General features: G+C 40.1%; 1 protein-coding gene across 2 annotated transcripts in view; it reads left to right on the top strand.

The window, feature by feature from the left end:
• Positions 1 to 26,799, top strand: part of LOC108522239 (collagen alpha-5(VI) chain) — a 107,662-nt gene that overhangs the window by 4,586 nt on the left and 76,277 nt on the right. For both annotated transcript variants that reach the window (XM_017862307.1, XM_017862308.1), the window contains exons 3-12: positions 1,199 to 1,831; positions 6,478 to 7,038; positions 10,246 to 10,800; positions 12,843 to 13,418; positions 16,547 to 17,122; positions 18,893 to 19,233; positions 19,340 to 19,421; positions 22,321 to 22,463; positions 23,047 to 23,139; positions 24,902 to 24,955. In XM_017862307.1, the coding sequence (XP_017717796.1) occupies positions 1,199 to 1,831; positions 6,478 to 7,038; positions 10,246 to 10,800; positions 12,843 to 13,418; positions 16,547 to 17,122; positions 18,893 to 19,233; positions 19,340 to 19,421; positions 22,321 to 22,463; positions 23,047 to 23,139; positions 24,902 to 24,955 (3,614 nt within the window). The remainder of the gene's footprint in view (positions 1 to 1,198; positions 1,832 to 6,477; positions 7,039 to 10,245; positions 10,801 to 12,842; positions 13,419 to 16,546; positions 17,123 to 18,892; positions 19,234 to 19,339; positions 19,422 to 22,320; positions 22,464 to 23,046; positions 23,140 to 24,901; positions 24,956 to 26,799) is intronic.

Genomic DNA, 26,799 nt, shown 5'->3' with positions numbered 1-26,799 from the left:
GTCTGAAACAGAACACAAATCCCCCCTGTAACTTGTTTTTCTCACTATCTTCCCTATCTTGAAAAAAGACACCACCACCATTCACTCAGTCGTTCAGGCCAAAAACCCAGGAGTTTTCACTACTTCCTCTTTTGTTGTCAATACTCACATCCAATTTATCCAGCTTTCTGTTCTACCTCTAAGTCATGTATCAAAACTATCCTTGTCGTTCCATCTTAGCAGCTGTAATACTTGCCCAAGAATCCTTATCTCTTTCCTGGACTAAGACCATTGTTTCTTAATTATTATCCCTGAATTCATTATTTCCTCTCAGCAACTGGAATGATATTTAAAATATTTAAATAAGATCATGTGACTCCCAGAATATCTGGGCCCTGCTTCCCTCTGGCCTTATCCGTCAGTGTTTCCCCTCACTCATGGACTCCAGCTACTCTGGACTTCTTGCTTGTTCCCACCTCTTGCTGCTCTATCTGCCAGAATTCCTCTTCCTTCAGAACTCCACATGGCTGAATTCCTCTCTCCAGTCATTTCTCAGCCCATATGTGATCCTCTCAGAGAGGCCTTCCCTGATTTCTTCATGTCTCAGGTAAGTTAACCCTCCCTTAGCGACAGTGTAGTCAGTCAAGTCACCTGTTTTATTTCCTTGCTAGCACTTATTACTATGTGAAATAGTACAATCTAGTTATCTACCCTCCCCAGAGAATGTGAACTTCCTGTGGTCAGAGATATTTCTGCTAACTCATCCCTGCATCCCAGTTCTTGAGAGTGGGGGTGGCAGTGGGAAAGGTAGCGGTGATGGTGGACGTGGTGGTTCCTTCACTTCACTAGTAGTGAAGGTAGTGGCGGCAATGGTGGTGGTGGTGGTGGTGGAGGTGGAAGTGATGGCAGTGGTGGTGGTGATCATACCAGTGGTGATGGTGGTCATGGAGATAATAGTGGTGGTGGTTATGGGATGTGGTAGGGAAATTGATCAGAAGCATTCTTCAGACAGAGGGAACAGCATATGGAAAGCTTTTGAAGTCAACGACCTTGTAAGTGTTTAGAATTTTGATCTTTTGTTCACTAAAAGAAAACAATGCTGTCTACATCCATCATGACTACCTCTATCCTAACTAATGTGCTTGACAATGTAAAAAGTACCTTTCTCTCTCTGGGCCAGTGGTGTATACTAATCCTCACACTTTTTCTCTCTCCATAGTTCCCTTCCCCATGTCCTGTCAGAAAGATTCACTTGCTGACCTCGTGTTCCTGGTGGATGAGTCACTTGGGACCAGAGGAAATTTAAGGCATCTTCAGACCTTCCTGGAGAACATTACCAGCTCCATGGATGTGAAGGAAAATTGCATGCGACTTGGACTGATAAGTTACAGCAGTAGTGCCAAGACTATTTCTTTTCTTAAATCAAGCACAACCCAATCTGAATTTAAGCAGCAAATCAAGAATCTTTCCATTCAAGTTGGGAAATCCAATACAGGGGCTGCCATTGAGCACATGAGAAGAGACGGCTTCTCAGAGTCATATGGCAGCAGAAGAGCACAGGGAGTGCCTCAGATTGCAGTCCTGGTCACCCACAGACCATCAGATGATAAGGTGCATGATGCTGCACTGAACCTTCGGCTGGAAGATGTTACAGTGTTTGCCTTGAGCATCCAAGGGGCTAACAATACCCAGTTACAAGAAATAGTGTCTTACCCTCCAGAACAGACAATTTCCATGCTGAAGTCCTATGCAGACTTAGAAACTTATAGTACAAAGTTCCTAAAAAAACTCCAGAATGAAATATGGTCCCAAATTTCTACTTATGCTGAACAAAGGAATCTTGATAAAACTGGTATGTTTTAAAAAATACTTTTCTAATTATAAAAGTAATATAAGTGGTTACCTAGGACTGAGTGGGGGGGAGTGAGGATCAACTGTAATTGGATAAAGGAACTTTCAGGAGTTGTGGGAATGTTCTAAAGCTGGATTTTGGTGATGCCCATACAACTTCAAACATTTATCAAAAGTCATCGAACAATACACTTACAAGAGATCAATTTTATAACATGTAAATCATACCTTAATAAAATGTAAAATATATATGTTAATTATAAAATACCATAACAGTATGGCTTGACATACAGAAGAAAATAGAATCACCTGTAATTCTATCTTCATATAAAACCGTTAATACTTTTCATGTTGTCTTTAGTCTCTTCCATCCCTCTCTCTTTCTCTCCCTCCCTTCTCCCATCCCTCCACCCCTCTCTCCCTCTCTGTCTTCCTTTCATTCATGCACACACAGACACAGAGTTTTTAAAAATGATATCACATTGTATATATCAGTGCTGTCCAACAGACCTTTCTGTGATGCTGGAAATGTTCTTTATCTGTGCTGTCCACTAGGTCAGCCACCAGCCACATGTGGCTACTGAGCACTTGAAATGTGACTAGTGTGATGGAGGAACTGAATTTTAAATGTCATGTAGTTTTAATTAATTTTAACTTTAATAGCCAGGTGTGTCTAGTGGCTGTCATATTGAACAGTATAGGCATAGAGAGTTGGGTAACTTTTATTAGTTAGTCCAGAGGTAGGCAGACTGAGCTAGTCTGGTACACCACAGTGTCAGAGACCCTGTCTTTTTCCACATTATTTTTTGCTGTTCGTGGGCTTAATTCCTAGGATCGTTGTCCAAAATAATGGCTCCAGGCATCACCCTCACATCCAGAAAGCAAGAAAGACAAAAGGGAAGAAAAAAAGGGCAGGGCTCTTCACCTTTTCTTCAAAGATGCTCCCGAAAGTTATGTGTACCATTTCTGCTTACATCCCATTGGCCAGCACTTGGTCACATGTCACACCTAAGTTGTGAAAATGGGAGTTGGGAAATGTGACCTTTATTTGGGGAAGTCAAGCACCTAGGTTAAAACTGGCAGTTCAATTGGTGTAAAGAAGGAGAAAATGGATATTGGAGATAACTAGTAATATCTGCCTTACCCACTTTTCCATCATCTTGATATGATGATCGTTTGTCTGTTTCCTTAAATATTCTTTTGAAACAATTCCTTTAGGTTGAGAAAAATATTCCATGTAATATATATACCATATTTTAAAAAACATATATTAAATTGTTGGATATATAGGCCAATGTTTTGTTTTTGTAAAAGTCTTGCAGGGACATCCTTTTACCTGTATTTTTATGCACAGTCATGGTTATTATCTGACATTTTGATCCTATTTTTTTCTTCTATCATTCCAGTGAAGGATCTTCTAGTTAAGATTCTTTGTGAATCTGCTATAGTTTTACTGAGCTTTTTTCAAAAGTACATGCCAAGAGATACTTAATATGACTTTGAGCTTATCTAATTCTGAGATATCTGCTGTCTTCACACATTTTCTCTGTATAGAAAATGCTTCCAGGCAATTGAAACTGGAATTTGGCAGCACGTAACATGGAAAGGAATTTTAATGTTCCAATGATATTAAAGGCTAATTTTAAACTCAGACCAGCTTCAATGTAATACTGTTATTAGGGCATAGAAGGGATGTGTGGCATAGACTCTCTCAGGAGTTTGCAGTGATGCCACAAAAAACTATTACTGTCATTACAGAAATTGTAAATGGGAAGATGTGGGACCAAAGCTAGGGCACAAGGCCTCACTATATAACTCCTTAGTAATCCAGTTGTTTTACAATGTTGGTGCCTGACTTAGGTTGGGCTCCTCAGAAGCAGATGCCAGGTAACAATTCACATGAAATTGATATATTAGGAAGTGTAACCAGGAAAAAAAAAAAAAAAGGAAATTGGTAGGAAAATGAGGAAATGGGAATAGAAAGGAAAGGACAATAAGAAAAGCCCATGGATAGTCATGTTAGCTCAGTTCCACGGTGTCATTCTAGAGATAGTGTATATCAAACATCAGAGTTGTCCCAGGCAAGGAAAAAAAATATGTAACTAGAGAATTTACATTTAAGCACATGCAGGGAATGTAAATTTCTGGACACTTCTGGTTCAAGTACCAGGCAAAGAAGTTTCCAGAAACTCAGGGGCAGCTCACCCACAGATATAGCATTTGCCATTGGGAGTGAAAGCAAAGCACTAGAAGCCAGTTTGCATAAAAATGGCAAGAGATTTGAGAAAATATAGGCGAAAACACCAACAGTGTCTGTTGTAAACTTAGAGTCTTTTGAGGAGCTTGTTAATAATTCAGTTGCCCAAGCATCACTCTAAAACTACTGGATTGGTCTCTGAGGGTAGGACCTGGGCCCATGCATTTTAGTGAGCTCCCTAATTAACTCGGGCTAGCAACATTTAAGACCTACCACCTTAGTGATGTTCCTGTGGTCTAGAGTGTGGTGGCCAGCTTTGCAATTTCAGAATGATCAACGCTCAGAGAAAAATCTATATCTAGCTTAGTCACTGCTATATCCACTACATCTGGCACATAGTAAGTGTTCAATTTTTATTCCATAAAACTTCATTAAATCAAGGCTAAACTCACATTAATCAAACTCAAGCGACTGATGTATGGAAAAAGAATGACAATTCTCTACGTAAAAATGAGAGCTATCAATGCCCAGGGGCTTGGACATTCACATCTTCCAAGTGGTACATTCTCTCCCTATAGACATGCCAAATTAGAAGCTAAATTGTAATCAAAAGTCTGCGTGGGGTTGTGGAATCAGAACAAGAGAGTTATTGTAGTTTTATAATTGAAATGTTTAGTAGCATTCAATTGGGCAGATGTTTCTACTTTAAAATTAAATACATACATCTATATTTTTATATATATCTGTATATATGAATGCACAGGTGAGGCCTTGAGCCAAGGGACACATTCTTTGGCACTGTTTAATTGAAATTTTGTAGTGATAGAAATATTCTCTGTCTATGCTGTCTAATAAGGTAGCTGCTAGTTATATGGAGCTGTTAAGCACTTGAAATGTAGGTAGTGTACTCAAGTAGATGACTTTTAATTTTATTTGATGTTGGATAGTTTAGATTTACATTTTAATGGCAACATGTGACTAGTGGCTAGTGTATTAGATAGCACAGCCCTAGGCAGGGATGGATGAGCATTGCTGCAGTTACCTACTCACATTTTTCTCTCCCTCATTGCTGATCACCACTACCTTTCTTTTGCTCAAGACTTAATTCTTCTTTATTAGATATATAAATTAATGCATTCTGGTTACTTTCAAGTTTTGTTGGCCTGGGATCAATCCTGTCTTCTGCAGATAACCACTTATCTTTGCCCTAATGCTTTATGTATTGATTTTATAGTTCATTTCTCAGGGTCAGATTTCTTTTCAGTATATCCGATTTCCTAAGGAGCAACTGCTGTGGGCTGAAGTAGTGTCAATAGCTACAAATTACCTAAGAGCTGTCAAGAAAACCAGATAATGACACACACAACCCAAAATTTTGAAAATATGTTATTTCTCTTACCCGGTTTCTATGAGTGACTACATAAAGTAGTAAACAGACTGCTAAGAAAGCAAAAGTAGTTTTTCATAGATTCAGCTTAACAAAGGAAGGAACATTGAGAAGTATTTTATTAAAAAAAAAAATCGAACTCCTATGATATGCCAGGCCTACTGGGCAGAAGCAGAGAAATAAACAAAGTCTTTGTCCTCATGGATTACATTCTGTGGTAAGAAACAGGCCATGCTCATGAACAAATGAAGAAGGTAACTTCAGAAAGTAACATAAAGAAAATAAACACTGTAAGAAGATAGACAATGACAGGTGTGCTTTAGACAGGGGGAAGTGAAGACCTTTTTTAAGAGACGACTTGATAACATTCATGATGAGAAGGAAGCAGCCATGTGAATATTTGGGGGAAATAATATTTCAAGAAGAGAGGAGGGTACGTGCAAAGACCCAGGGACACGTTCTAAAAACAGAATGAAGCCCAATGTGGTTGGAGCACAGTGAGTGAGATGAAGAATTGCTGGAAATAGGGTCAGAGAGAAAAGCAGGAGACAAGATAAGGCCAAGTTTTAGTTTTTAAGTTCCAAATGCAATGATAGATCATTTAAGAGGAAGAACAATGTGATCTAAGTTTAGCTTTAAATATCTTGTTCTAGTTGCTCTGGGAAGAAGAGATTATTGGTGAAGTAAGAGTAGAAGGTCGTCAATCCCATGCCTTTTTTCAAGAAATGATAGTACATAAACTGTCTAAGAAGGCAGGTGTCAATGCTAGAAAAACTAACTTGGAGCCTTGAGTCTCGGGAATTTGGTCTTTACTCTTTAATTTACTAGTTACGTGACCTTAGACAAACTACTACGTTTTGCCCTGTTTCCATTTTCTCACAAGGTTGTTGTACATTTCAAAGGAGAAAATGGCCATGAGTGTGCTTAATGAAGCACGCAGGCTCTATGCAAAAATGAAATCTTCGTTCTTTAGAAATGCCTCAACCTCATGTTACTTCACAAACCCTCTTGCAAAGTTCTCTCTAGGTTCTCTAATTTACAGAGAATACACTTTGTTTTCCAGGCTGTGTGGATACCAAAGAGGCTGATATCCATTTCCTCATTGATGGCTCAAGCAGCATCCAGGAGAAAGAGTTTGAGCAAATCAAGAGATTTATGTTGGAAGTGACAGAAATGTTTAGCATTGGCCCAGACAAAGTCCGAGTTGGAGTTGTGCAGTATTCAGATAATACAGAAGTAGAATTTTATATCACTGACTATTCTAATGACATTGACTTAAGAAAGGCTATTTTTAACATTAAGCAACTAACTGGTAGAACTTATACTGGGAAAGCTCTGGATTACATACTACAGATAATAAAAAATGGAAGTAAGGATAGAATGAGCAAGGTTCCCTGTTACCTCATTGTGTTGACTGATGGGATGTCCATGGACAGAGTCGTGGAACCTGCTGAGAGACTAAGGGCTGAGCAAATCACCATTCACGCAGTTGGCATTGGGGCAGCTAATAAAATAGAACTGCAAGAAATTGCTGGGAAAGAAGAAAGGGTTAGCTTTGGGCAGAACTTTGACGCTTTGAAAAGCATAAAAAATGAAGTTGTTCGTGAAATCTGCACTGAAAAAGGTAAGCAAAACAAAAAAGGCTTTATTCTCCACATTTCGTCAATTGCTTAGGCGGATTAATGGCCAGGCTGAGACAAGGCCTGATGTGACCAGCTGTCTGGATAACATTTTGCTAGCTTCCTTTATCACCATGGAGCGATTCAGCCCCTCACTTTTAAACCAAATGCCAAGACTGGAGAATCTCTCTATAAACAGTTGCCCCAAGGCCATCTTGGAAGTCATAAGTGGGAAAATTGCTAAGAATGTTGGGGCCTTGACAGAGCCCACTACTGTGAAATGAAAAGGATTCTATTCTGCATGTGAGGTGTGCGTGTGTTTATGTATGTGCATACACAGATGAGTACAGGGGAAGTACAGTGTTTGTGTGTGCACAGTTGGGTACAGCGGAAGGAAAATGGACTTTGGCTCTAGATAGCTTAGGGTTTGTCTCACATACTTCCACTTGACCCTGGAACATTGTCATTTATAAAATGAGGATAACACCTACATCAGAGAATCCTTATAGGTTGAACACCATAAATGCCAACCATTATTTTTGTATTAAATGCATATCAAGTATATATGTAATAATTGTTCATTTTCTTTATAACAAAACACGTATTTGCATTTTGTTCTAATTAGAGATTAAGTACCAGAAGTTAGGAGAAACAATTTGCAAATTTCCGTATCTCGTTGTTTGTTATTTCTATTATTAATAATGGCCACTTACACCACTTATTAGTTAAGATGGTTATGTGTTGATTGCTAGTATTAGCACATGAAAATATTGCTTGCTGAGAAGCACATTAATTTACTGGTAAAGAGGAAAGATGCTAGAGTCAGAGTCAAGGTTCACACCCTAGCTTTACCACTGATTAGCCATGACCTTGAATAAGTTACTGTCTACTTGCCTTGGTTTCCTTGTTTGTAGGCTTATTGTGAAGCTTAATGGTGATAACACACATGGAGCAGTTAGAGGAGTGCCTGGAACATAGTAAGCGCTACACAACAGTTAGCTGTTGCAGAAAGTGGTTAAGGTGTTCACTGATGAGGAAAGGAAGAGAATTCTCACTTATTTGAACTTACTAAAGTGAAAACATATTTGAATTTTCTCTGAGCCACTACAAAACAAAAATAAAAAATAAGTAAGCAAATAAATAGCATTAATGACAAAATCCTAAGTAAGTAACAATTTTGTTCATTTTTCTCCCTGTTACAGACAGTAACAGAGTTGGGTCTTTAGGATGTCTTAGAAAGAGTGCAAGAATAAAAGATTCCCCAATGTTTCCTGGAGTTGATGCTAAGAAAAGTAAAAGGATTCCAGGAAGCATAAAGTAGGTTATATCTCAGATCCTTTCAAGGGAGAAGGTCCTGGACCAATCTAGGGAGGTACAGTATATCCCTTGCACTTCAGGTAGTTGCAGTTGAAGTGGTCAGCCTGAGCACCATCATGCCTGGAGGAGGAGATACCTTGTGGACAAGGAAATGAGTCATAAAAGGGCTATCAGAGAAGCAGGAAAACAAAGGAGCCAAAGCTTCCAGAGCTAGAAAAACACTAACGAGTCTCAGAGCAGATGCAGATGGAGTGAGGCACAGTGTATTAACAGGGTGCAGGTTAAGCTGCAATAGCGAAAAGACCCCAGACTACACATCCCAGAGTCTTATTTTTCTCTTACATCATAGTTTAGGGTGAATAGTCCAGGTCTAGTAGAGAGGCTATGTGTTCCATCCTCAACACATAGCTTCCATCTTTAGGTCAAAACTGAAGATCCGGTTCTTATCACCTCCTGTCCATGGAAAGGGAGAAAGGACCAAGTGAGCCTACCACACTCAACTGTTTTAATGTAAGACCCAGAAGTGGCCAGATCACTTTTGCTCATACCTTTTGGTTAAAACTTAGACACAACGCCACAGCTAGCTTCAAGGCAGGCTGGGAAATACAATCTTTAGATGGACAATCATCTGCTGATCTAAAATTTTATTAACATAGAAGAATGGAAAGATAGATATTCAGGGACATGAAGTAGTTTCTGTCACAAATAGATACCAGGAGGTAGATCCTGTGAATACTAAACTGTATGTAAAAGCCTATTTCTTTTACATGTGTTACATGGAAGAGAATCTTCCACACTTCACCACAGTGGTCAAGGCCACTCTATCAAGGCCACAAACATCTTCAGCAATTTCTCCTCTTATGACTTTCAAGATGGTTCTGAGGCAGCTTGAATCTTAAAATAGTGGTGTAGTCCTCCTGGTGGATCAGAATGTGACCTTACACATTTATTAAGTAATAGTTAACATCTTTTCATTTTTTAAATATATGGCTGATGCTGTGTTTATTTTCAGGAAGTATGGGATAGACTTCAGAGTGTTGAGGGAGAATCTGTAAGAGGAAGGAAGGCAGAGATTACAGATAGAAAAGGGATTAAGACTAAAAGATAGATGCTAAAGATAATATATTTACATATTATATATATGCAAAACATATGTATCATGAATACTGTTTTTAATAGATTATAGAAATTGGTTTTATATATGTACATATGTCTATATTATATATAGAACAATGAATGTACATACATATGTGTGTATATATGTGTGTGTGTATATATACATATGTATATGTTCATTTCCAATCAGGCTGTCTAAAGTTTATGTATAAAGGAACAGTCCATGTTGAATGAGTATGTGCTTACTGAAGCACTTATCTCTAGTAAAAACTTTTTCTTCAATTTCTAATATTGATTTATAGTGTTTATGAAATCACTTAAAATTATCCCAGAAAATAATGCTGTTTAAAAATTATTTGAAATTGTGTTTCTCCAGAATATACATAAAACCCTGGAGTGTTAGTACTATGAGTGCAAGGAACTGATTGCTTTGGCTCTGGTTCCTTTTTTGTATCACTACTGCATCCTTAACACATGGCTGGATGCTTGGCATTTTTTACACCTCAAAATTATGAATCAATTAATTAAATATGAATAAATGAGTTATGCATGCATGCATGAATGAATAAATACACATTTTGGAAGTTGCATTTCTGCTTCAGGGTTCTAGTCAACTAGCTTCTACTAAAGAAGCAAATACAATTTTCAAACGTAACAACAGTTGCTTGAGTTAATTTTCAATGTTTTCTCATTAATGCATTTGTTTCTGCCCTAATGCCACTTTATGAGAACGATTCCAACCTGGTTTTTTCTGATCTTTTTTTTTTTGTAACATGCAGGATGTGAAGACATGAAGGCTGACATCATGTTTCTGGTGGACAGTTCTTGGAGTATAGGAAATGAAAATTTTAGGAAAATGAAAATCTTCATGAAAAATCTGTTAACTAAGATTCAAATTGGTGCAGACAAAACCCAGATTGGCGTTGTTCAGTTCAGTGATAAAACTAAGGAAGAGTTCCAGCTCAATAGATACTTTACACGGCAAGAAATTTCTGATGCAATAGATAGAATGTCTCTCATCAATGAAGGCACTTTCACTGGAAAGGCACTAAATTTTGTAGGTCAATACTTCACCCACTCCAAGGGGGCCCGTTTGGGAGCCAAAAAATTTCTCATTCTCATCACAGATGGAGTAGCTCAGGATGATGTGAGAGATCCTGCTAGAATTCTTCGGGGCAAAGATGTGACCATCTTCTCTGTAGGAGTATACAATGCCAATAGATCTCAGCTAGAAGAGATCAGTGGGGATGGCAGCTTAGTTTTTCACGTTGAGAACTTCGATCATCTGAAGGCACTAGAAAGGAAACTTGTCTTTCGTGTGTGTGCTCTCCATGGTAAGTGCCCCTGTTATCTGTCAGGACTCAAGGATGTGAGCTGTTGACTTTATAATGAGAAACAGTATATGGCACTCTGGCCCTGGCCTCCACCTGGACTTTAATGTTAAGTTTTAGTCTTTATGTTATATTAAAATGCCTGTGACCTCCAGGGATGTTTCAGACTAACAATTTTGGCATCTAGTTTGGCACAAGTAGTATGGCATTGGTGACTTCAAGTATATTCCAAAAAGATCCCAGAATTTTACTTTAAACTTCCAAATGTTTAATACCCACATACCTGGATTTTCCAGAGCCAGTTTTGAATCCCAAATTATTTTCTAGAATTGTTTCTTGGCTATCTATAGCCATTGTTAAGCAGAAAATAACTAGAAATACAATTTCGTCTTTCTTTTAGTTAAATTTTATCTAGTATCCTAAGCACCACCCACCAAGAAAACCCTGGGTATTTTAAAGATAGTTTATTTTCATTACTTCACATTATTATTCTTAACCTCTATCAACTGGATATTTTATATTTGTTCACGTATCCATCCCTTTGGGAAATTGTAATTTGTCACTTTTCTGATTACTTGAGGTCATCATTTTATTCTTACAAATTGTAGTGCTTTTAAAATTGTACTGCACAACCTTCAGTTTGAGCCTATCAATTTTAATGTCTTTTGAATGAGAGCTTTTTCTCAATCCACACATAGACTAAAACACCTATGTTTTAAAATCTATCATGTGCTATTTTCTGTGTTTTGGATACAACTAAGAAAACGAACCAAAGTAAGTTTGTTTTGTGTTGTTCCTCTGGCAACATAGAGATTTTCATTGGACTTTATTCGTCAAAATTGTGCATGTGGAATTTCCAGAAACTTAACAAAATGTCTTATAAACACATAAGTGTTAGGTGATAGTTCTAAAGTTTCCTTGGTAACCGCTTAATTGGAATTTTTTTCTTCCCCCAAAGGTGGCAGTGATTCCAAAACTCTTGATAATGTTGGCAGGTGTACCTAAAGGCTATAGCTTCAACTTTGAAACCTGCAAGGCTCTTCTTGGCATTTCTTCATTTTGATTAATGTAAATGTGGAGGCCTTGTCTACAGCATAACCTGAAATTCATCTGACTCATGCATTAGATTGTCTCCTAAGTATCAGGTCATGACTAGTCACCAGTTCTGAGTGGGTCATTGACCAAGGGTTTTACAGATACAACCTGGGGATATTCACAGTATCAGAAACTTAAAAAATTTGAGACTTTATTATTAGAAATAAGAGTTGACAATTAGCTAGGCAGGTGGAAAGCGGAGAAAGCAAATCTTTGGAATACATGCGCATAAGTTATTGAGGGAAGGAAAAGAGTGGGGAAAGAGTCCACACTTTGGAAAGCCAGCCAAAACAGTCACTTGTCTTATAATGTGGAGGAGGGTTTGGGGTCAGGGAAGAAGTGATAGGAGTTTTTGCTCTCCTCCTACTTGGGGCCACTCCTTTCTGAGTTCTAATTGAAAACGTCAGGGAGAAAAGCATAAATAACTGCAGAGAGACATGATACACAGGGATGGTGTGCATACCCAAGGGTCCAAAGATACCTGGAGCCAGAGGGAGTAGGGTAAAACCACCAAGTTATACAGTGAGCTCCTGAGCTTTCCACAATAGTAGGTCAGTTTGGCAAACATCAGTATGTCTTAGCATTACATTGACATTGAACTAGCTTCTAACATTGCCTTTCAGTTGAAAGCCTGCTTAGTAAAAGACGTTACATGTCCTAATGAGATATAGCAAAATAGAGTGGTGTGGCATAAGGACCACTGATCCTGGAGTGATATAGATAGGGTACAAATGTCCTTGGAGTCATGATGTAGGCAGGTTGTACTTCTCTGAGCCTTGGCCTTTTTTTTTTTTTCTATAAAATGGCAGCAGCCACCTCTAAGAACTAGGTGAGATGTAGTGTCTGACACATAGTAGACTCACGGCAAATGCTAGTTCGCTTACCTTCTCAGCACCCTGCGTAGAATGCACTACGGAAAGTTTGTGACTCCTGTTTTCGTCTTCTTTCAGATTGTAAAAGGATTACAGGACTAGATGTTGTGTTTGTGCTGGATCATTCAGGTAGCATAAAAAAACAATATCAAGATCACATGATTAACCTAACTATCCATTTGGTGAAGAAAGCAGATGTTGGCAGAAACGGAGTTCAGTTTGGAGCCCTCAAATACTCTGACCAACCTAACATCCTTTTCTACCTTAATACGTACTCGAACAGATCAGCAATAATTGAGAATCTGAGGATGCGCAGGGACACTGGAGGGAACACCTACACTGCCAAGGCTCTCAAGCATGCAAATGCCCTGTTTACAGAGGAGCATGGCAGCCGCATCAAGGAAAATGTGAAGCAGATGCTGATTGTCATCACTGATGGGAAATCTCGTGACCATGATGAGCTCAATGACACAGCATCAGAACTGAGAGACAAAGGCATCACCATCTTTGCAGTGGGTGTAGGAAAGGCCAACCAAAAGGAACTTGAGGGTATGGCAGGGAATAAAAACAATACTATCTATGTAGATAATTTTGACAAACTGAAAGATGTTTTCACACTTGTTCAAGAAAGTATGTGTACTGAAGCACCAGAAGGTAAGTTGTTACTTTTAAAGTTTCTATGGGGGTAGCAATAAAAATTTAAATAAAAAGTAGATCATAAGTCTCAGGTCTCCGATTGCCTGGATGTTATGGACTGAACATTTCTCTGCCCAGGCTATCAGTTTTCTCATCTCTAAAATAAATGAGTTGATTGAACAAGATCCCAAAGTTTCCTTCCCACCACAGCATGCACTGAAGAGATTATACAGGAAAGTTCCAGATGCATTCCCTGGCATTTTGCTACTCTGTTGCCTTTTTCTGGCAGAAAGAAATTCTTCTTAGGGTTGTATTCACCTTACCCCATGTAATGGCTGCTCATCATGCTCCATTTGGTTAATGGTCTCAGTGTAGCCACTGGACATTAGTTTCAGGCCAAACTCAAGTGGAAAGTCTCATGGTTTAAATGGATAGACTTTTGTCTTCAAAGATCCAGGCCCTCTAAATGGGATCATAGGCATTCTAGAGAGACATCAAAATTCAAGTGGTCTGATGTGCTTTTCTGTGTAAGTGCCACCAGTATAGAGGGCAGGATATGAGAGTTGAATGTGGTACACGTAATGGAAGCTGGCTGAGGGAAACAGGGAGGGAAGGGAACTGAGATGATTACCAGCTACCATCGAAGTTGGTAGGCTGGTGACATCACATTTAAGTGAGGACAGGGTGAGATTTGCCACTTGTGGTCTCAAAAGCAGTAGAGACTGATAAGTAACCCAGGAAGGGCTGCTGTGCCTAATTGGAAGGTCCGAATTCTTGTGATTTGTGTATTGACTCAGTCTTCCCAATCTGGCAAATGAAACAATCAACTTTTGAATTTCCTTTCTTCTTTGCTTCCTTCCTCCCTCCTTTCTCTTGTTTCTTTCCTCCTTTATTCCTTCCTTTCTACCAATAAGAAGCTCACTTTTGTAACTAATATAAATCATGTTTCTAAAACTGACATTAACCCACTTCCATATTTGTAACTTGTCCAACTCCAGACAAAACCTTCCCTCAAATCCTGTGTCAGATCAGCATTTGCTTGGCTAAATAAAACTATGCCTGACCACCATAGCTTTACCTTACTTAAGTAAGCAATTAATTCATCTTCTTGGTTTCAGATATTGAATGATGGTATCATCTTTACCCAAGGAAAATTATGATTTTTCTCAAGACAGCAGGACCACCCCAGTTCTTCTGCCCATTCCATCCTCTCCCTGGACTCTCACCCTGGAGCATAGGCTCCACTTCCTCAGTCCTGACACCTGCCAGTCCACTTAACACTGAGTGTTCTTTCTCCTACACACTGGACGAGGTCACTCTTCTGCTTACAGTTTTTTGTTTTTTGTTTTTTGGGGTTTTTTTTTGGAGGCCTCCCTGTGCCCTTGGAACAATTTCCAAACTCCTGAGCTCTATCTAGCCCCTGCCCACCTCCCCAAGCTCATTGATCACCTCTCTCCTCTTCAAATCTACCCTGTCCTTCTGAAATTCCGCCACATCTTTGTGCACACTATCCTGCCCACCATGACCACTCCAGCCCACCACTGTGCCTGCCTACATCTCACTTTTCTGTCAAGTTTCAGTCTTTGTGTGCTAGTTTCCTGGCCCAAAACCTGACCTCATGTCCCCACTGTATCCCCCAACTCTCACACCTTCTATTTTCCAAGTGGTAGCAATTGACACATATTTGCTGTTTTCCTACCTGTATCTGTCACAAGACTACAAGCTCTGCAGGCAGGCTTAATCTCCTTTGTTTGGGGTGTCCTCCAAATCTAGTACATTACTAAGACTACAGTCTTTTCCTAGGAGTGTGAAGGCTGTTTTATTCTCATTTCCCATGGCTACATTTTTGAGGTAGTGCTGAAATGGAGTTTGGGATGCAAGATGTTTATGAGGAATCCACACCTGTAAAATAAACAGGGAAAGCAAGATGGACCAAATAACTCAAAATAGTGACATAGGCTAAACAAAGCTCCAAACCTAGCAGAGAGCTCTGAAGCAAATATTGCCCATGAGAACTGTCCAGCATCAGCCTAAAATGGCTGGGACTAAGGGAGAACTCCCTTCCCACTTTGTACCTGGACGTGGTGGCCCTAAGAAGGGCATGACTTTTGGCAAGGCATCTCTCTATAGTGAGACAGACCCTGAAAGTGCTGACTGCTGGAAGCTGTCTACTGCCTGCCCATACTCCCATAGCTGGGAAGTAAGTTCTTCCTTGCAGGTCTATCCAGGTAGCCACCGTCTTTGTGTCTGCCACACCACACTTACAAGGAATTGTGTGACCGTGAGTAACCTACTGTCTCAATTACCTTTAGTAATCACCGTAGTGCTGCTCCTACCACAGCCATTGAGTTTGACTGGAAGTGAGTATAGAAATGTCCCTTCGATTTTGGGACATTTCAGATTGGACTTCAGGGAGCTGACTGTATGCTCTATTTACTAGCCATTCACACTGCTTCTGAGAAATTCTAACATTTGAGTCATGGTATTTTTAAAAAGCATTGCAGTAGAAAAAAGTGCTAAATTTAAGGGTAAAAAGGACCTAGAGGTCCAGATACCAGCTCCACTCCATAGTAACTGTGTGCTCTTATATGAATCACTTAACCTCTAAATTCTATTTCTATATTTATAAAATTAGAATAATTAGTCGCAAGGTGGTTATGAATATTAATGTTGTTATTATGTGCCAAAAGCATTTTTAAAATGCTACTCTTCAATATGGATGTAAAGTGATAACATGAATAGTAATAGGAGTACTAATAATAGTACAGTAAGTAAGTACTATTATCCTGATGGGGTAAATGTCCCAATCTTGGTGTTTTGAAGGGATGTCTAGCCTTTGTAATAACCTTTTAATGAGTACATGAAATTTATTCAAACTTCTTACTTTCTTTCTCTGATTAGCTTTCAGTGTCTTTTCAAATGGATTGTATAAATAATTAAACTTTGAAAAAACTCTCTAATCTTTCCTCCTCTTGCTATTTTTTCTTCTTTTGAGGATCAATCAGTGATTCTTCCTCTTGTTAACTTATCTCAATTTGCTAATGTAAAGCAATTGAAGTATTTAGTAAAGCAATTTAAGTATATGAGGAAAGGAAAAATTTAGAACGATTCATGAGGAAAATAATTTATTCTTTTTTCTATTGCAGTCTGTAGTCTTCAGGAAGCTGATGTGATTTTCCTTTGCGATGGCTCTGACAGGGTATCTAATTCAGATTTTGTTACCATGACAACTTTCTTGTCAGACTTAATTGATAATTTTGACATTCAGTCTCAAAGAATGAAAATTGGTATGGCTCAATTTGGAAGTAACTACCAGAGTATTATTGATTTGAAAAACTCTCTGACTAAAACCCAGTGGAAGAATCAAATTCAGAATGTCTCCAAGAGCAGTGGGTTTCTGAGAATTGACTTTGCCCTTAAAAAAGTGAGCAACATGTTTAATCTATATGCTGGTGGGAGAAGAAATGCTGGTGTCCCCCAAACTTTGGTTGTTATCACATCTGGAGATCCTCACTATAATGTGGCAGATGCAGTAAAAACCCTGAAGGACCTTGGAATTTGTATCCTGGTTTTGGGCATAGGAGATGTTTCTAAGGAACAGCTTCTGCCAATAACAGGCAATTCTGAAAAAATAATCACTTTTCAAGACTTTGATAAGTTAAAGAATGTGGATGTGAGAAAAAGGATCATCCGTGAAATTTGCCAGAGCTGCGGGAAAACCAGTAAGTGTTCCTTGTTTGGTTTTCTTCCATGGAAACCTCATTTCTCCATTTCCCAAGAGTGTCTAATGGGCTAGCTCTAGCAGAGCATATATTTAGAACATATATTTAGTGAGAATATCTCACTTATGGTGCAATGATACGAGACTTCGCTGCTTCCAGGAAGTTTAGATAACTCAGCCTCCCTCAAAGACAAGGAAAGGGTGCAGAGGCTAGAGGGGACCCCTGGGCTGTGTCCTCTGGTCAGCCCTGTTCCCTCAAAGCAATCCAGTGTTTATTCTCCTTTTAGCACCTAGATCTCTGTCTCCTATTTCTGTCCTCCTAGTACATGCCCTGCATCAGCAGGAAGTAAGTAAAATAAACATTTGCTGATTGGAAGTTTTACTATTGTACCTTTGTTAAACCATCTTGTAAGGGACTCGTGGTGTGTGTGTGTGTGTGTGTGTGTGTGTGCATACAGTGTATTTTTCTTCTTTTAATGATTACATTCATATAATCATAGGCTACAAACGATCTGAATTGTCCTTGGAGGTTATTTAAGCCAGAGGTCACAAAGGCACATGGCTGCAAAGACCAGGTGGGTAATGGAGATGAGTCAAGTGAGTAGAGTATGAGGACAGTGAACTGGAAAACAATGATGCATCTCACAGGAATGCCACCGTTCAGCTCCAGCTGAGATTGGCCACAGGGGACTCAGCTTCTCTAAATTTGAGGCTAGGAGTTGGGAGGACAGCATGTAAGGAAGCAGTAGCGAATGATAACGGTTTGTGGAATTTGCACAACATGCAGAAATTCTTTAGCGTTCTTACGTTTCTAGAGGTGTTACGATTGAAGTCACTTATTTAACAAAATGTGTTAGTCTTTCCAAACTCTCCATATCTTATATGTCCCATTTGTGGTGCTCAAGTGGAGGCAGATTACAGTGGTGGAAAAAGCCCTGGGCCTGGAATCAGAAAGCCAGAGTTCTAACTCTGGTTCAGCGGCAACAACCTCCACACATCACTGTTTCCTCATCTGTAAAATGAGCAACTGGGCAGGATCAGAGTAACCAACTGGCAGCTTGCAGTTGCCATTTGTTTGTCGCATCCAGTGTTGATGAGTTGCTAAATTAGTTGACAGCATTCACACTGAAGGTTCTACATTAAAAATGTAGACATCAGGCTCCTCTTTGAAAAATCAGAATATCTGACAACACTAGGCCCCATTTCCCACAGAGCTACTCTCAGCTGGAACTGAACAGCGAACAGACCCAGAAATGGGTCATTGTTCTCGAGTTTATTTTCCTCACACTCTGCCCACTTGAATCATCTATCTTATCTACCTGCATTTGCAGCCATCTGTGTTTGTGATCTCTAAAACTCAAATAATCTGAAAAGACAGCTCAAAACTTTAATGTATTCTGATTATATGAATTAAAATATGTCACCATTAAAATGCATCCCCACATGCGTGGCACACACACACACAACAGAGTCACTGAGGATGAGACTAAACTATGGTTTGAACTTCAAATAGCTATCGGAAGTTTTGATATTTTAAAGGGGACAGAGAAAACCCCTGTGATATATGTTGGTATCATATATATATATATGTGATATACATACACACATATATGCATATGATAAAGCAGCCAATATCTTCCTTCTTGAACACTTTTTGGAGACTAGAGACCCTCTAGCTCTGGGGCATGACAGTGCTCCTTTCTTCTGCCCTATCTCTCCTTCCTTGCTCCTGTCTACTCATTAATCTTGACTCTTTTCCCTTGGTTTCCAGATTGCTTTATGGACATAGTGGTTGGGTTCGACATCTCCACTCATGTGCAGGGGCAGCCTTTGTTCCAGGGCCACCCCCAGCTGGAATCCTACCTCCCAGGCATCTTAGAAGATATCAGCTCTATCAGGGGGGTGAGCTGTGGGGCTGGCACAGAGGTGCAGGTGAGTTTGGCATTTAAGGTGAACAATGACCAAGAATTCCCTGCCAAGTTCCAGATCTATCAGAAAGCGGTGTTTGACAGCTTGCTGCAAGTCAACGTCAGTGGGCCAACTCATCTGAACGCACAGTTCTTGCAGTCTCTTTGGGACACATTTAAGAATAAATCTGCATCCCGGGGCCAGGTATCCATATTACATTCTATTTCCCATCTCCACATTCTTCCATTTTTTCTTCATTCCCCAATTATATATTTAGCTTTTACACCACACCATTTTCTTATTTCTCTAGGTGCTGCTTATTTTTTCAGACGGTCTCCAGGGTGAAAGCAACATAATGCTTGAAAATCAATCAGACAGGCTCAAAGAAGCAGGTATTGAGTAGAATTTTTTTTTTTTTTTTTTTTGAGATGGAGTCTTGGTCTGTTGCCCAGGTTGGAGTGCAGTGGCGCGATCTCAGCTCACTGCAAGCTCCACCTCCCGGGTTCATGCCATTCTCCTGCCTCAACCTCCCGAGTAGCTAGGACTACAGGCGCCTGGCTAATTTTTTGTATTTTTAGTAGAGATGGGGTTTCACTGTGTTAGCCAGGGTGGTCTTGATCTCCTGACCTTGTGATCTGCCCAACTTGGCCTCCCAAAGTGCTGGGATTACAGGCATGAGCCACCGCACCCGGCCAAGTTGAAAATTTAAACAGTGAAGCATGGAATATGCTTAACAAGTCTCTACCTTTACTCAGATGCTGTAGATGTTGAGATTTGCCTGGCTACTTGTAGCAGAGGCTGTTGATACCTCGTCTAATCCCCTCTTGACCAGCCCTCGCACTCCTCCCCAAAATGCTGCAAATGCTATGGCCAAGTACTTAGACTTATGACCTTCTATATAGACATATGCCCTTGATTGACCTGAACCATATACCTGGGCGTGCTTGGAATGGGTGTGGAGTTACCATGCCTCACGTTGGTGGTGGTGGGGGGCAACTATGATATAGGGATACAAAAACCTGGCACTCTTGCTCAAATGGATCAACTCTAGTACAATTTGCACTCCAGAGTCCCTCATGAATCAGGCAAAGGCTAAGACTTTATTGAGATGTATTCCTAGTTACAACATCTCCTTCCCTTTCCTGGTCTCTCTCTCAATACAGATACCACATACATACAAAATCCTCTCTCAGATTCCAGTTCTAGAGAACCTGACCCGAGACAGCTCCTACTGTTTCTTATTTTCCATATGAAAGATAGCAACATGGATTTGGAAAAGCGCTTCTCACTATATATTTTCTGTCCATGTCATAGCTTCAGACTGAGCCGGAAGCTCAATGCAGAAGTTGAGAGTAGGATGCAGCGATGGAAGACTCCACTAATTGTCAAATGAGATGCATTGTTTAAGAATTCCTTGGTGTAGCCCAGACTGGCTTCTAGGGTTCAGCTTCCACAGGAAACCTCACTAAAGGCCACAATACGATCTGTTTTATTGCTTGGCGTGTCTCTTTCTCTGCACAGATCCCTTCAATACCTTCTCATTGTTCTTGGGATATAGATCAAATTCCTTGACATGGCCTGGGAGCGTTGCAGAACCTGGCCTCTGCTTCCAATTTCAGCCTTAACTTATTTATTTATTTATTTATTTATTTATTTATTTTTGAGATGGAGTCTCGCTTTGTCACCCAGGCTGGAGTGCAGTGGCCCAATCTCGACTCACTGCAACCTCTGCCTCCCGGGTTCATGCCATTCTCCTGCCTCAGCCTCCTGAGTAGCTGGCACTACAGGTGCCTACCACCACGCTCAGCTATTTGTTTGTATTTTTAGTAGAGATGATGTTTCACCGTGTTAGCCAGGATGGTCTCGATTTACTGATCTTGTGATCTGCCCACCTCAGCGTCCCAAAGTGCTGGGATTACAGGAGTGAGCCACCGTGCCCAGCCAAATTATTTCTTATATTCAGCATTCCAGGCATATGAAACTATTTTCATCATTCTTCCTCCAAGGATATACATATATATAATTTTTTTAGATGGATTTTTGTTCTTGTTGCCCAGGCTGGAGTGCAGTGACACAATCTCGGCTCGCTGCAACCTCTGCCTCCTGGGTTCGAGCAATTCTCCCTCCTCAGCCTCCTGAGTAACTGGGATTACAGGTGCCCATCATCATGCCTGGCTATTTTTTTTTTTTTTTGTATTTTTAGTAGAGATGGGGTTTCACCATGTTGTTGACCAGTTCGCTGGTCTCAAATACCTGACCTCAGGTGATCCACCCACCTCGGCTTCCCAAAGTGCTGGAATTACAGGTGTGAGCCACTGTGCCTGGCCTCCAATGTACTTTACAGCCTCATTTCTCTGTCCTTGCCTAGAGTTTCCTCTATTTCCTTTCCTCCCCAGGTACTCTCTCCGTCTTCCTTCTCTGGTTCCTTCCATTGGCCAACTTACATTTATCCTTTAGAATCAGCTTCGACATCAATTTTTCTGAGAAATCTTCCATGACTCTCCAAGAATGGGTTAGGAGCTTCTCCTCTAGGCTTTCATAGAACCCTGATGTTTCTCAGAGCAGCTATCCAATTCTTGACCCTCTGTTCCATTAGACCAATAACTCTGGGGAAGGAAAGAAGTAAGCCTGACTTACTCATCTGTATCTCTGTATTATACAATGATTAATGCATAATAGGCTCCTATTAATAATTTTAAAATTTGCTTAGTGAAAAGATGAATAAAGTAAATGAACTAGTAAATGAATTAATGAGTAAATAGATGAATTAATGAATGAACTGGATGTGGTCAGGAGTTCAACTGAGACAATTGCCCTGGGTTTTCCTCATGTTCTCAGGGTCTGGCCTCCCAGGGGTGTTTGGAATTGGAAATTAACTTGAGAATTATCATTAATTTACATTTAGAAAATTCAGAAAACTCTCTGAAGATGAATAATGCCCTTTCTTAAAAATCACTTTTCAGTGTCCAAGAATTGCGCCAACATTGGTGGTAACATGTGGAACACAGTTTTCTATTAGTGTTTTTCTATAGATTTGTAAATTGTTTCTCTTGAATACTTTTATCAGGGGATTTCATGCAAAAGTCAGGGACCAGAGCTGGTGCATATTCATAAAATGCGGGCAAATTCACCGTTAGTTTCTTCACATGTCAGGAGTACTCCTTCCTCTTATGTTTGTTTTTTCCCCTTTTCAATTCTTTAAATCATGTTCACTGAGCAGAATTATTATGCCTTCTTCTTTTTCATGTACAACCCCTTTGTTTTATTTATATTGTGGTTCTCACCACATAGGACTTGATGCTCTGCTGGTAGTGTCCCTTAACACAACTGCTCATCATGAGTTTTCTAGCTTTGAATTTGGAAAAGGATTCAATTACCGGACTCATCTGACTATTGGAATGAGAGAGCTGGGCAAAAAACTCTCACAGTACCTGGTGAGTTGTTGAACAAAACCCCCAGTTGTTCAAAATGCCATGGGAACTAAATTGGAATCTTGATGAGAACTTTCAAAGACTGCCTTTGTTTACCCCTACTAAATTAAGGCATGGTCCTTAGTATATAAAAAAGTGTGGAAGGCCACAGCATAGTATTTTGTTTTTGTGTGTTCTTTCATTCTTTGTCATTCACTAAATGAATGCATAAGGAACTAAAAAACCAACCAACTCATAACTGAATTTAAAAACCCCCAACTGTGTTGCAGAAATTCCAGGAAACAGAAGACTGTCAACCAGAAACCAACAAGTCTTAGGTGAAGTTGGGTCATGGCCATCCACATACTGGATGCCCTGTCTATAAACAGAGGTCATTTCCTTTGGAGAGGCGATATTGCCAGTGCAGTGCCTGGCACCCTCTCTGCAGTGTTAAATTCAGAAAGCACCTCTTATTCTCTGCAGCCCCTCGTCCAAAGGGAGAAGATGAGCTTGCAGGTGGTGGATTATGATTTGTATGAGTACAATTCTTATGAAATAAAGTTTCTGACAATTGTTATTCACTCAGCTTTACTTTTTTTTTCCCCAGGGAAACATTGCAGAGAGGACTTGCTGCTATACATTCTGCAAATGTCCAGGAATTCCAGGACCTCATGGGACCCGAGGACCACAAGCCATGAAGGTGCCACTCACCTGTGATACTATTTTATCTAATGTGCTTTAATTTGGTACAGGTAGGACTGAGACTGAGTGATTGAATTTACAACCTTCACTCCATGCTAATGGAATTCCTTTGGACATTTCATATGACTTTTTTGGTATAAAATCCAGGTCAGGAGAGCTCACTTTTGATACTGTTAGCAAGAATAACTCCCTTTTCTCTTATATACCCTTGGCAATGTTGCTTCTTGGTTTTGCAATTTATACTTTTGTACCTGCTTTAGAAAGTTTGAAAGGTGGTAAGAAGTGAAAAATAGTGGAGATGAAACTGGGTGTACTAGCTTGCACCGGTAATCCCAGCTACTTGGGAGGCTGAGGTGGGAAGATCACTTGATTGTTCAAGACTGGCCAGGGCAACATAATGAGACCCTATTGCCTTAAAAATAAATAAATAAGTAAATAAATAAAAAATAAATAAGAGTTGTGCTTCATCAGCAACGGAATGAGATTGAACCACAAAACGATCATAGCATTGCAGATTCATAGCCCTTTAAAACACAAATTATAAAATATTATACAACAATAGGATGAATAAATATGTCATGATATTTTCAATAAAATATGCCAATGAAAATTAATGAACTACAGCTACACACAACAACATGAATAACTTTTACTAACAAGGTAATGACCAAAAGAAAAGCAAAACACAGAGGAATATATGTGGTAAAATTCTGTTTATTAAAAGTTATTGTATCTAGGGAGGAATACTTAGCTGGTGAAGTATTCTTAAAAGGCAAGAAACTATTATCAGAAGTCAGGAGTGCCCTTGTGGAGAGGGGCCAGGGGTGAATTGTGACTCAGGACAGGCGCTGTGCTTGGGACCAATAATGCTCTATTTCTTGACCTGCGTGGTGGCTACATATACCTTATATATAAAAATTATAAGATTATTCTATAAAGTTACTTTATAATAATTAAACTATACACTCATATTTTATATACTTTTATGTACGTTTCAAGTGGATTTTAGGTATCACAATAAAATGAAGTTTTCATTAAAAAAAGAGATCAACAATGCTTGCTCATGAGTTCTGCACTGTCTATCCTTATGGAAGGATAATTTATATTGAACTTTCTACTGCACTGTGATGTTTTGTTTAGCACAGTTTTTTCCATTACTTTGCTCAGGTCAATATTAGAATTATGTTCCAGAAGCGCAACCCCCCCAGTATACTGATCAGCCAGCTGGGCCTGTGTTAGAGGGTGGGGAAAACAAACTCAAATGAAATGTTTGCCACAGGTAAGCCATGACACAGTTAAACCACACGTGGCTAAGGGAGAGATGACTGCAATTAAAATATATGCAGTCTTGTTGGAAGTGCCTATTCTTCCTTGAGCTCTCAAAATAGCAGAGCAAAATAAAATAATCCCTTTGGAAATGTTATAGGTTTGTCTGCTAAAAGGGTTGTGGCTGGCACGACTGTCCTCCCTGCAAATCACTCAGGCACAGGTGTGGCTCTGTGGGCCTCATCTGCTGGTGGGTTCCAAAGGTCAGCCTCCCGCAAGAATTAAGAGTGTCGCCTTCTGCAGAGGGGCTTCAAAGCTAAGGACAAAAGCCAGCTCCAGATGTTGTCAGATTCTCCCCAAACTCACAGCCACATCTGCAAAAACTGCAACCAAGTTGGAGGAAGGGACTTGCTTAGAATGCCTAATGATTTCACAAGTTTGACTTGATGATGGGGGGTGGTGACTACAATTTATTGTTCTCTCTTTCTTCCCAGGGTTCTCAAGGTCTGAAAGGCAGCAAAGGACACAGGGGAGAGGACGGAGACCCCGTAAGTTTTATGACTCCCCTCTCCCCCCTGCCACTATACACACACTGTACACACACACACACACACACACACACACACACACACACACACTCTCTCTCTCTTACTTTCTTTTTCACAAAAGCTTATTTTCATACAAAAGGGGTAGATGGAGTTTTGTTTATATCTTTATTTTATATGTTTATGTTTATTTTGTTTATATGTTGATTTTGTGCTTTTTTGTGGGAAGAAGGGTTGCCTTTCTTTTCATTTTTCCTTGTCTGAATTATGAGGCAATTACTAAGTTTAAGTTTGGGGTAAGGAGGGAACAGGCTTACACATGTAGCCTGGCATGTTTTTATCAGTGGGAGAGACCTGGGCACCCTCCTCTCTACCCCCAAGCAGGGCACAGCAGGTTATCTGCCAGGGAGCTCTCTTTAGACCTAAAACCCAGTGCTTAGTACATGGCTTTGGGCCAAGGCTGGAGTATACTCCCTTCCATGGAAAGGGAAGACGGCAAGGCATCCCTCAAGATGGAAGGCATGGCTTCATGGTCAAACGCTACACAGAGGTTTGCAAATCTCCATGTTTAAAACCAGAACTCTCACTTTCTCATCAATCAAATTATGAGAAAGAATTTGAAGAAACTGAAACCACTTAGATGGCTCTGTTTGGGATGGAAAAAGTTCAGAAAACATCCAGACTGGATTTCTATCACCTTAGATCAAGGCCAGTTCCTCATCTGGGCAGCAAGTTATAAGGATTGAAAGCAAAGACTCTGGAGTCAGACTGCCAAGAGTTGGCCTAGATGTGGGTCCTTGAACGAGATACCTAACTTCTTGACCCTCTGTTTTCTCATCTGCAAGCAATTATAAATTCCTCTACAATCTAATGGCTGACCTAGTTTACAAAATGACCACTAAGGGGGTGCTGTAAATCACCTACTCTGTACCCTCGGAGGCGAGGGTTCTTGGAGACTACCAAACTAGCATGAGAGTGCTTTCAGTGTGGGGAATAGTGTCATCCACCTGCCTGGCCGAACCCACCTCTGGCAGAAAGTCCAGGCAATGGGAAGCCATAGGGCTAAGGTACCTCTCAGCCTGTGGCCATGGGCAAGGCCTCCTCCTTTTGCAGGGAATGATCCTCAGAATAAAGAAAGCAAAGCAGGATGAAGGCAAATCCTTTCTCCCTCCCTCTTTTACTGGCAAGGCAAGAACTAAGCTCATTACTAATTAATTATTCATGCAGCAAAATGGGAGCACCTGTTATGCACCTAGACATGAGCCAGTCACAAGGGACATGATGGTGAAAGACACAGTTGGGGTTCCTGCCCTCAAAACGCACAAAACTGTTCCTTTCTTAAGATCCATTTTACTTTAGCATTTATCTGTATTTAAATATTTCCTTGGAGAAGCAGGGTTGTTGGGAGACACAGAAATCATTGACCTTCGGTGCTCATCCCTGCATGGATAGTCTGACTTTGGGGTCTTCAACCTGGTGATTCCTCCTGTGAGGACTGGCTTTTCTCACCTTTGCTTTCTCATTCTCCTAGTAGTGTCACTTTCCAGCAACTGTTTCTACTCAGTAGCAGTACCCTAGCACTGACTTGTGAGTCTCCTGTCAGCAATGCTGACTCTCCCAGTATAGCATTAGGGCCCTAGATGAAATTACTGGAGTCTTGGAATATGGCTACAAAGTGCAGCCACTGTGCTGTTTGATCAGGTAGGGAAGTGGCTGAGCTCTTCTTGCACCTTTTTGTGATCTTGGGTCCGTAAAAAGCCCTGAAGATTAACAGGAAACATGTTTGAACATAGAGGGGAAAAACAGATGTAAATGAGTGAGATTGAAGAGAATTCACTTTTTCTGAA

Source organism: Rhinopithecus bieti, unplaced genomic scaffold, assembly GCF_001698545.2.
Source record: "Rhinopithecus bieti isolate Rb0 unplaced genomic scaffold, ASM169854v2 scaffold_62793, whole genome shotgun sequence".
Taxonomy (NCBI): Eukaryota; Metazoa; Chordata; class Mammalia; order Primates; family Cercopithecidae; genus Rhinopithecus; species Rhinopithecus bieti.
Note: the sequence above shows the minus strand (reverse complement) of the source record. Positions and strands in the feature narration are given on the sequence as shown.